General features: G+C 42.9%; 1 protein-coding gene across 5 annotated transcripts in view; it reads right to left on the bottom strand.

Annotated features, from left to right (window-relative positions):
* Positions 1-5162: 5162 nt before the first annotated feature.
* LOC118360920 (vitamin D3 receptor A) overlaps positions 5163-12243 on the bottom strand; it is a 100264-nt gene continuing 93183 nt past the window's right edge. For all 5 annotated transcript variants that reach the window (XM_052485207.1, XM_035740490.2, XM_035740491.2 and 2 more), the window contains one exon: positions 5163-12238. In XM_052485207.1, the coding sequence (XP_052341167.1) occupies positions 11985-12238 (254 nt within the window). In that variant the 3' untranslated portion in view covers positions 5163-11984. The remainder of the gene's footprint in view (positions 12239-12243) is intronic.

The following is a 12243-nucleotide window of genomic DNA, read 5'->3' as shown; positions in this document are numbered from 1 at the left end:
ACTAGAGTTCTGGCAAGTTGGTCAGGACATCTACTTTGTGCATGACACAAGTAATTTTTCCAACAATTGTTTACAGATAATTTCACTCATAATTCACTGTATCACAATTCCAGTAGGTCAGATGTTTACATACACTAAGTTGACTGTGCCTTTAAACAGCTTGGAAAATTCATGGCTTTAGAAGTTTCTGATTGGCTAATTGACATCATTTGAGTCCACTGGAGGTGTACCTGTGGATGTATTTCAAGGCCTACCTTCAAACTCAGTGCCTCTTTGCTTGACATCATGGTAAAATCAAAAATAAATCAGCCAAGACCTCAGAAGAAGAAATTGTAGACCTCCACAAGTCTGGTTCATCCTTGGGAGAAATTGCAAAACGCCTGAAGGTACCACGTTCATCTGTACAAACAATAGTATGCAAGTATAAACACCATGGGACCACGCAGCCGTCATACTGCTCAGGAAGGAGACGCCTTCTGTCTCCTAGAGATGAACGTACTTTGGTGCGAAAAGTGCAAATCAATTCCAGAACAACAGCAAAGGACCTTGTGAAGATACTAGAGGAAACGGGTACAAAAGTATCTATATCCACAGTAAAACGAGGCCTATATCGACATGACCTGAAAGGCCGCTTCCTGACATTAGTCAGGAAGTTAAAGCTTGGTCGCAAATGGGTCTTCCAAATGGACAATGACCCCAAGCATACTTCCAAAGTTGTGCCAAAATGGCTTTAGGACAACAAAGTCAATTGGAGTGGCCATCACAAAGCCCTGACCTCAATCCAATAGAAAATGTGTGGTCAGAACTGAAAAAGTGTGTGCGAGCAAGGAGGCCTACAAACCTGACTCAGTTACACCAGCTCTGTCAGGAGGAATGGGCCAAAATTCACCCAACTTATTGTGGGAAGCTTGTGGAAGGCTCCCTGAAACGTTTGACCCAAGTTAACCAATTTCAAGGCAATGCTACCAAATACTAATTGAGTGTATGTAAACGTCTGACCCACTGGGAATGTGATGAAAGAAATAAAAGATCAAATAAATAATTCTCTACTATTATTCTGACATTTGACATACTTGAAATAAAGTGGTGATCCTAACTGACCTAAGACAGGGAATTTTTACTATTTACTAGGATTAAATGTCAGGAATTGTGAAAAAATGAGTTTAAATGTATTTGGCTAAGGTGTATGTAATCTTCCGACTTCAACTGTATGTTGTGTCAAGATGGATCACACACACACACACAATAGTAAAGTGAGGAATTGTTGATAACGGTAGATAGTACTGGTTAGCAATATCTTCCCTTCAAAGAAATGCTTTTTGGCAGTTTTCTCAAGCAGACACTTCCACCAGGCCACGTCCTGTCCTCCCTAGTTACAGATAGGAAGGCCGGACGGTGGCTTCTGTGCTGTGGGGAAGGAAACTAAAAGGTCCATTACTTTCCGCTGCTGAAACAATGCGTCTCAGGAGAGGCAGGCTTGTTGGTCTGGAGTCGGTCTCCCCAGCTCGTGCTGCTCTGTTCACCCATCATGCTACAGTTTAATGAACCCTCCATGGAACATAACATTCTGGGTCGACGGTCCCTGGCATATAAATGTACACAGAAGAAAATAAGTAATTGATAGTTATCAATCTTTCAACAAGTGCTAGATGCTATCCCCTTTCCCTGGAGCACTTAGATCAAGTCAAATAATGAATAGGTAATTGTTAGTTGTCGGCTATCAGAGTGCTAGATTCTCCTCCCCTCATGTGGGTTGCAAAGTACATTCACGCGGTCGCCAGTGGCTCCATGACCCAGTCACTGGGATTAGAGATTCCTGCCAGGGATTCCATTTGCCCTCCCTTCATGTTTCAAATCGTGCGTCAGCACTGTTACAGTAGGCATTTTTTCTCCCCGAACCAACTCCTTCTCCCAAAGCAGTCTAGACCAAACCGCCACGCCACCGCCTCGAGCCCCCCTCTACTCCTTAGCTGAACTGAACCACCCAGCGCCCCTCTCGCTCTCCTCCCACTCTGCTCTCCACAGCTCAAGGTCAAGGACAACCTCCCTCCTCAGAGCTACCAAACTAGACCTGTGAAACTCAAACTAGCCCATCTGAACCACTGCAAGAGGAGCGATCTAGAGGGGGAGCCATAGGCTTGAACCCCTTTATGCCAGATTCTCCTCAGGGGTATTCTGGCACACTGCAAGGCATACTCCCCTGTAAAACCACTTCATGTGTAGTCCAGCGGAGCTATGTTGGACATACAGTGCATTCAGAAAGTATCCAGACCCCTTCCCCTTTTTGTTACGTTAGAGCCTTATTCTGAAATGGGATACAACTATCCCCCCCCCTAATCAATCTACACACAATACCCAATAATGAAAAAGATGACATGTTTCTACAACTTGATTGGATTCCACCTGTAAATTACATTAATTGAACATGATTTGGAAAGGCACACACCTGTCTATATAAAAGGTCCCTTAGTTGACAGCACATGTCAGAGCAAAAACCAAGCCATGGGGTGGAAGGAATTGTCCGTAGAGCTCAGAGACAGGATTGTGTCGAGGCACAGATCTGGGGAAGGGTACCAAAAAATGTCCGCAGCATTGAAGCTCCTCAAGAACACAGTGGCCTCCATCATACTTAAATGGAAGAAGTTTGGAACCACCAAGACTCTTCTTAGAGCTGGCTGTCGGGCCAAAATGAGCAATCGGAGAAGGGCTTTGGTCAGAGAGGTGACCAAGAACCCGATGGTCACTCCTACAGAGCTCCAGAATTCCTCTGTGGACATGGGAGAACATTCCAGAAGGAGAACCATTTCTGCAGCACTCCACCAAATAGGCCTTTATGGCAGAGTGACCAGACAGAAGCCACTCCTAAGTTAAAGGCACATGACAGCCTGCTGGAAGTTTGCCAAAAGGCACCTAAAAAGGACTCTCACCATGAGAAACAAGATTCTCTGTTCTGATGAAAACAAGATTGAACTCTTTGGCCTGAATACCAAGCGTCACATCTGGAGGAAACCTGGCACCAGCCCTACAGTGAAGCATTGTGGTGGCAGCAGCATCATGCTGTGGGGATGTTTATCAGCGGCAGGGACTGGGAGACTAGTCAGGATGGGGGAAAGATGTATGGAGCAAAGTACAGAAAGATCCTTGATGAAAACCTGCCCCAGACAGCTCAGGATACAAGCTTGTAGCGTCATAGCCAAGAAGACTGGAGGCTGTAATCGCTGCCAAAGGTGCTTCAACAAAGTACTGAGTAAAGGGTCTGAATACTTATGTAATGGGGTTAGATTTTTTTTTTTTTGCAAAAAAAACAACCTGTTTTTGCTTTGACATTATGGGGTATTGTGTGTAAATTGATGAGGAGAAGAACAATAATACTGTAAAAGGCTGTAACATAACAACATGGAAAAAGTCAAGGGATCTGAATACTTTCCGAATGCACTGTATTTATTCTGTTATACTCAGCGATGTTCCAGGAAGGAACATCTGAATCTCTGAGCAGAGCAGGATATGACTAATCATCTCAGAAGGGGGCTGAATCAATAACTTGACTGTTAGCGGTTGGTTAAGCAATACGCAGGAATGTGATTTTATAAACACTTCCGAGTGAGTCCTTCATGAGGCAATCATGACGCACACAGATAATTAGCAATCAACACTGTGTTTCATAGCATCTGGCTAGTGTTTTCAAGGCACTCATAAAAACGAGATTGCCAACCCATAGACTTCAGTCCTTCCACACCAACATGCAACAAGGCACCATCCAGTTCGACGTGTCCACTTCAGACCCCTTCAAAATCTGAGGTGGAGTTTAACAAGATGTGCTGCCTCCCACCTCGCCAGCAACTTCACTTACCTTGGGTCCACCATCACCAACAGCCTCATCGGAAAATCAGTCTCCACCTTTGGTAAACTAGGTACACAAAGGTACAGGTGTACAAAGCTTGTGTCACCAGCTCGCTCCTGTATGGCAGTAAAACCTGGACACCATACTCACAACAAGAGCGAAGGCAAAACAACTTCCACCTGCACCGCCTGAGGCGAATACTGGACATCACTTGGAGAGAGCACAGCTACCCAGTATGTTCCCTCTTGAGGCAGCGACGATTTCGCAGGCTGGGCCACGTTCATCGGAATTAATATTCTCTATACAGAATTGTCTGCTGGAAAGAGACCAACTGACCACCCACAGCTATAAAGATGTCTGCAAGCAAGACCTCAAGTCCTTTGCCATCAACGTCAACACCTGGGAAGATACCGCCTAGGATCGTCTCCACTGGCAGCAGGGACTTCGCAGAGGGCTGCAGACAAGAGAAACTAGCCTTAGCTCAACAGAGAAGCAAAGAGGTAACAACATTCGGGCCGGCCTACAAATGTGACATCTGTGGCCGAGTCTGCCTCTCATGGATTGGACCTCACAGCCACATCAGACGCTGTGCTGAGACCTAACGCTACAAGCCTACGATGCAGACAAGTCGAGACTAAGGAATTATTTTCTCTTTTGCACCTCAGAAGAAATATCCCAGAATTGTCTCTCCTTTTCTTCAACCATCTCTCTGCCTCTCGCAGGAAGTACAGACTCCTGTACATCGAAGTCATTCTCGATAGTCACAATGCAGAGATTGAATCACTTTCATAAAAGAAGCCAAACAGCCGGCCTCCTCCTCCTTGTGAGTGCATCTGCTCAGCAATAATGGGGCCCAATTTGAATGTGTAAAGGGTGATTTAAAAAAACACCCACACACACTGAATTGCACTTACAAATCTCACACGTTAAACTTTCAGAAGGCAAGCCATATGATCACAACCACCAACCAACTACGTATGTGCACTGACAAACAAAACCCTCATTTGTTTTCCCCACTCGGCCTCTCGCTGATCACTAGAACCCATTCATATATGCATGATTCACATTAGTCCCAAATGACTGGGGAGGTGGGCCAGTTGACAGAGAAAGAAGTTGACTAAGCAGGAGACTAGCTCTCTCTACTGGCCAAATGGGACAAAACAAGAGCAATTATTTTGTTGAAAAAGGCATCAAGAAACAGCAAGAGCTTTTGTGCCATGTGTACAAATGAGATCAAATGTTCAAGACTTATACAAGCCCTCCTTGAGGGTAACAAATCTAGTATGTTTCTTCTTGAGAAAATAGGAAAATACACATGATCTTTGCATTATTATGTACAGCGGTTTATTTGTGATTTTCCAAAACATTATATACTACATACAATGCACATAAATCAATGTACAACGGATCAACTTCAGAATAAAATAAACGTAAAATATACAGAACGGGCGGTGATTGAACAAAGACAATGATAATACTATCAATTCGATCAATGACAAGGCTATGTTGAAAGACAGTTTGAAGCATCGAGTCTTGAGAATTACATGGTGTGCATGTATAAAAGTACTTATCTTGGGACTTTGAGATCAATTACAATGATTGATTACTAATGAGAAATGGTCTGGTTAGCAGAAGTCACAGTCAACAAAATTCCACGTCCAACTAGTCCAAGAGTTTACCAGTTTATGTTGCATTTTTTTTCACAAGATCAATTCAGATGCTACTTCATAAACTCAATAGTAACATATTGTCCTTTGAGAAGGCATCAAGGAAAATGGTTAGGATTATAAACAAACATACAAAAGGAGAACTCGACCACTAGTGCTTGCTAACAACTATTTACTGGCGTCCAATAGAAGTAAAGATTCAGAACAGTTCACACCACCTTCCATTCCAGTGACACTTTCGCTACATACAGCGTACCAACTGTATTTGGCAGAAGTATACATATGCTCTAATAACAACTACGTTAGCATAGCATGGCACTTAACATAAATATGAGGAAGAATGGCCAGTTGTTATATTTCACACAAATATACTGAACCACATCCTCTCTGCAGAGCAACGCACTATGATGGTCTATAGTATTAAATAAAAACTGTCAGGTGTGACATGGTGTCTATATACATGTTATGTTGGCCTTACGTACGTCCCTAAAGCATCACCTATGTTTTAAGGGATATGTCTAAAGAGAGCCTGATAGCTTTAAAGAAGTGAAGCATATTTACGTCCGGTGGATCATCATTTGACATGTGCTTCCCAGAAGGGGTGAGCCGATGGTTATTCTCTAAACCACTAAAGATTGATTTGACAATAAAAGGAATGTAGTTGTGAAAAGCCACTTGAACAAGGTCTTAAAACAGAAAAAAAGTCATTTGTCTCATTAAACCCCTGATATTGTCCTAAAATAAGGCTCTGGGTTCTAGGCACACCAAGGTAACGGAGCTAAAATGTGCATTCAATGTTAAAAGACAAACTGTTAAATGACCCTGCGATGCCTACATCATTGCAGATTTGCTATAGTGATCATCAGTAATAGAATTCAGACGTAAGTCAGAGCACAGAGACAGAAACATGAGTATATCATTGGCAAAAACTGCTGGTGAAAGTGTGGACACTGAGCGTGTGCACATATTGTAGTTCTGTGTTTGTTTGTGACATGTGTGTAAGCAAGCGCATATTAAGAGGTAGAAGATAATGATCACAGCAAAACAAAAAGATTCCAAAAGTGACCAATATGACTACAGACTAAAAGAGGCTTTCCTCCTCAGAGATATACAATTTCCATCATATCTTTTATCATCGCTCTCTAGCCAAATAAAAACTTTGCCTTTCAAGAAGAAAATAAAGACATAGGAAGGGGGGGGTGAAAGTATGATTATACACACACACATCTTCTTGAGTCCTTTACAGAAACATTTAAACAGGATGCTTTGTTGGTAAAGCACTGTGCCACCATAGAGCTGTGTCCTGTACATCAGAGTTTTACAATAAACACCTGGATTCCAGAGCGATGAGCTATGAGTAAGAGGGGCAGTAGAACACTTTGCTGAGAGCAGCCTGAGCAAGCAATGGTAAAGACGCAAGACAGAGACAACTAAAACATCAAGACAGGATCCCAACATAACCATTTCATAAAACCTTTCAGAAATCTTGACACTACATCATACACCTACTAACTGTGTACGATTGCTAACTGACGCTAACCGAGGCCTCTAGCATGAGGAAGCAATGTCATAATATCCCAGCTACAAGCTGTCCAAACCAAGTTGTTAGCATCGATGCATTGAAGGCGACACTTAATAAAAAAAGGAGCCATTTCCACCCCCCCCAACACCAAGAGACGTGGAGTGGCGACAGCCCCCTCTTGAACTGTAGGCTTATTTTGAGATGTGTTGAGGTAAATCATCCAGCATTTGAGAAGTAAAAGGAATAAATAAAATGAATTAGTGTTAAAACAGATGAAACAACCATGCCAAAAATACATGTGCGGATGGGAGAGGTAGTTTGTTTTGGTTAACACAGCGCCTGGCGGCACAACTCTGTATACAATCAACTCTAACTGGGATTCAGGATTAGGGTTGCAAAATTCCAGGAACTTTCAATAAAAGTTTTTTGCAACTCTATTCAGAATTCAGCTGGCTTCACACGTCACCAGAGGAATACAACAGAGCCACCAAAAACGTATGCTGGGCCGCTGTGAGCAGTGCCTTATCAGGAATCTGTCTGCAACCATTTACAGAGCTTAATATTACACTGAAACAAGACATTTATTACTTCTATGTAATATTTTTGCCAAGTCAGGTTATTTCATGTCGGTAAACCTGACAAGGCACTGATCACAGAGACACTGCCTCAAATCAGCCGTGGTGACGGCATGATATACATATTATTAGTCATTCCTCAGCATCACCTCCTCTCAATAACAATACTGAGCAGGACTGGACACAGTGGCAGCGGGAACCATGGAGTCAGACGCACTATGACTCATAGTTTTTTGTGTGAAATGTTGCGGCCTTGCCTCTTGTACACATGATTGTCTTGCTGTGATAAAGAAAAACAGACCGACACCCTGTGTGTGAAAACAATGGGATCCCTCTATACTGGGTCTGCAATGCATCTCTCTAGGCAGTTTCACTTCAAACAAAGAACTTGACGAAAAACAGAACACTGCAGAGGTTGACCAAGAGAAAGTCATGGCGTGTGTGTGGATGTATGCATATGTGTGTGTGTGTCACTGTGTTACGTTTGGTTCCCTTCTATGCTATTATGAACGTTTTCAGTTTCAATGAGGTATCTGTTAAATGTTGAACTGAGAGTTTTGTAAGGCTACCGAGGTGAAGTTGCTGACCTGCATCGGGAGAGAGGGGTGCAGTTTTTGGGGTGTGTCTTTCTGAGCCAGCTTGGCAGCAGGCAGATAGCTCTTGGAGGACTTCCTCCCATTAGAGCCCCTGACCCCATCTTCCCTACATTCCTTTACATTGGTTTATGCATACGTGATAGCTGGCTTTTTTTGAACCTGTCTCCACATGACCTGGCTTACACACAGTGGGGTCTGGACAAGGGCTGCAGTGTGAGAAAACCACTTTGGGCCGGGAGGAGGACACGTCAATATACGCTCTGCACACCGGTATTCTATGATTCTTATTCTAAAATTCATCTTTAAATTTGCTATACAGTCTCAGGGTTCACTCCCGAGTCCAACTCCCCAAGCGCTCCTCGCTAGATCAGTTCAGTGTCAGTCACTTCCTAGGTAAGGGACGTCACCTATCAATCAGTGACATATTCAAAGCCACTACACACGAATTCAGTCCCATCAGCCCTTGGTGCACTACAACCATCGAGTTGGGCCTGAATGGCTGCGGTCGCGTTAAAGCTATGAAGAGTCCTGCGAGGCTGGCTGCTGTTCTATTGCAGAAAAAGAGGCGTTGGTTGGCTTGTTGAATAGAGGCATGCCCGTCGCTACGGTGACTGATTGATTGGCCTGTATCCTTGTCAGTTTGAGTTGAGGCAGTGTTAGTAGTAAAGCGCATGATTGTTGTCTTTTTCCTGGTTCCAATGGTGTGGTAGCTTTACAGAGCAGCTTTACAGAGCAGCTTTATAGAGCAGCAGGTTGAGTCAGAACGTCTCCTTGGTATGTGAGAAGGTCTTGACGCAGCTGAATGAACGCTGATTTTAGGAAACAATCTTGATTAAAATCAAACCAGTCCAAAGTAATGAGTTTGCATCAAAACGAGTATAGATATATAGTTGTCAAAGCTTATTGAGACCTCAAAGAGAGGTACAACATAAGAAAATAGTCCATCTCATTTTTGCATATATCTCCAGAGCATACTTCTCAACTTAATTATCTTAGCATTTGCCATCTTCTTCCTTATGTACAGAAATGAGTGGTATTTACAGGCAATGACCACAAGAGGGAGAGCCAGACCTGCAGAACACGACTGTGATATGCTGACCCTTCGACTACTAAGCAAAACCAAACGGCTCTCAAACAAACTGGTGGGAGTGAATTTGTGATTGTATTTCATTGTGATTAGAATTTGATCTAGCGTTAAATGCATCTTCAGATTAGATTAAAAAGTTTGAGTAATTACTACAGTCATGACAGACAGGTTTGACTAAAGAGGACTAAAGAGTTTTTTTTGTAGGCTTGCACACAGTTGAATTGGGAAGTTTACATACACTTAGGTTGGAGTCATGAAAACTCTTTTTCAACCACTCCACAAATTTCTTGTTAAACTATAGTTCTGGCAAGTCTGTTAGGACATCTACTTTGTGCATGACAAGTCATTTTTCCAACAATTGTTTACAGACAGATTATTTTACTTCTAATTCACTGCATCACAATTCCAGTGGGTCAGAAGTTTACATACATTAAGTTGACTATGCCTTTAAACAGCTTGGAAAATTCCAGAAAATTATGTCATGGCTTTAGAAGCTTCTGATGGGCTAATTGACATAATTTGAGTCAATTGGAGGTGTACCTGTGGATGTATTTCAAGGCCTACCTTCAAAGTCAGTGCCTCTTTGATTGACATCATGGGAAAATCAAAAGAAATTAGCCAAGACCTCAGAAAAAAACTGTAGACCTCCACAAGTCTGGTTCATATTTGGGAGAAATTTCCAAACGCCTGAAGGTACCACGTTCATTTGTACAAACAATAGTACGCAAGTATAAACACCATGGGACCACGCAGCCGTCATACCGCTCAGGAAGGAGACGCCTTCTGTCTCCTAGAGATGGGCGTACTTTGGTGCGTAAAGTGCAAATCAATCCCAGAACAACAGCAAAGGACCTTGTGAAGATGCTTAAGGAAACAGGTACAAAAGTAACTATATCCATAGTAAAACGAGGCCTATATCGACATAACCTGAAAGGCCGCTCAGCAAGGAAGAAGCCACTGCTCCAAAACTGCCATAAAAAAAGCCAGACTACGGTTTGCAACTGCACATGGGGACAAAGATTGTACTTTTTGAGAAATGTCTTCTGGTCTGATGAAACAAAAATAGAACCGTCTGGACATAATGACCATTGTTATGTTTGGAGAAAAAGGGGGGACGCTTGCAAGCCGAAGAACACCATCCCAACCGTGAAGCACGGGGGTGGCAGCATCATGTTGTGGGGGTGCTTTGCTGCAAGTGGGACTGGTGCACTTCACTAAATAGATGGCATCATGAAGATGTAAAATTATGTGGATATATTGAAGCAACATCTCAAGACATCAGTCAGGAAGTTAAAGCTTGGTCACAAATGGGTCTTCCAAATGGACAATGACCCCAAGCACACTTCCAAAGTTGTGGCAAAATGGCTTAAGGACAACGAAGTCAAGGTATTGGAGTGGCCATCGCAAAGCCCTGACCTCAATCCTATAGAAAATGTGTGGGCAGAACTGAAAAAGCGTGTGAGAGCAAGGAGGCCTACAAACCTGACTCAGTTACACCAGCTCTGTCAGGAGGAAATGGGCCAAAATACACCAAACTTATTGTGGGAAGCTTGTGGAAAGCTACCCAAAACGTTTGACCCAAGTTAAACAATTTAAAAGCAATGCTACCTACCAAATAGTAATTGAGTATATAACTTCTGACCCACTGGGATTGTGATGAAAGAAATAAAAGCTGAAAGAAATCATTATCTTACATTTCACATTCTTAAAATAAAGTGGTGATCCTAACTGACCTAAAACCGGGACTTTTTACTGGGAATATGAAAATCTGAGTTAAATGTATTTGGCTAAGGTGTATGTAAACTTCCGACTTCAACTGTACATATGTATTTAGCAACGGCTAACTTCTCCCTGAGGCATGGCCGTTAGCCACCTTACTAGGTTAGTTTAGCTCATTTTATTTTAGCTAGCCAATAATCCATAATGAAAATGAACTAAAAACATGTTGCTCTTTCCTCTTATGAAGGCAAGAGCTTTTTGAGTGGCAAATGTATATATTTTGAACGGGCAAAAGATCCAAATAGTTTCCAGATTTTCCACACATATCCCATGTAGCCTACACTTTAACCAATCCATTAACTGTTACTGAAACACAGATGTTAGTCCCACTACTAAACACTCAGTCAGAGCCTGTGCACAACACCCTCTTGTGGTCATTCAATATACAAACATCAAAAATAGAAGGCCCCTCACACTCTACTCGGGGTGTGTCTGTGCGTGTATGCTTGTATGCATGCATTACATTTTTTACATTTGAAACACCATGTCAACACATACACACATTCATATGCACACAAATAGGGCCTACATATCCTATAATATACATTAGATTACTCATCCATTTGTTTTAATCGAAACAACCTTTTTTTAAATATAGATATTAGCTTATGTATGTATGTATGTATGTATGTATGTATGTATGTATGTATGTATGTATGTATGTATGTATATATATTTATAAATACATTCTGTTTGAAATTCCCTTTTTCTTATCAATGGGAAATTCCAACCTTATCAAAGCCCCTCACTCTCTTTACCCATAATCCCCTAATTAACCCCCCAAAACCTTCTTTGACAGTGACACTATCAGGTCCATTCGGCTATCCCCCCTCAGATACCCTTCCATCGCTGAACCCACCATCCAGCAACTCAACGCCATCTTGGGGGTCCCTCATGGGGAGGGGTCAGAGGGGCTGCTATGACACCTCGCTCCCAAACACCTCCAGCACTAGCGGGGTGAGCTGCATGCTGTGCTCTGGCTGGAAGGACAGCGAGCGGTACTGTTTGGAGTGCTCCTCGTTGAGGCTGCGCAGGTCGGCCAGCTTCTGGATCATCCTGGCGTAGAGCAGCCGCCCTCCTGGGTGGTTCACTCTGATGTAGGCCTGGAGCACCTCGGACAGACGGTCCTGGAGAACCTCGATCTTAGCGTGATCCTGCACCCCAGGTCGATCTACA

Source organism: Oncorhynchus keta, chromosome 28 (assembly GCF_023373465.1).
Source record: "Oncorhynchus keta strain PuntledgeMale-10-30-2019 chromosome 28, Oket_V2, whole genome shotgun sequence".
NCBI classification, from domain to species: Eukaryota; Metazoa; Chordata; class Actinopteri; order Salmoniformes; family Salmonidae; genus Oncorhynchus; species Oncorhynchus keta.
Note: the sequence above shows the minus strand (reverse complement) of the source record. Positions and strands in the feature narration are given on the sequence as shown.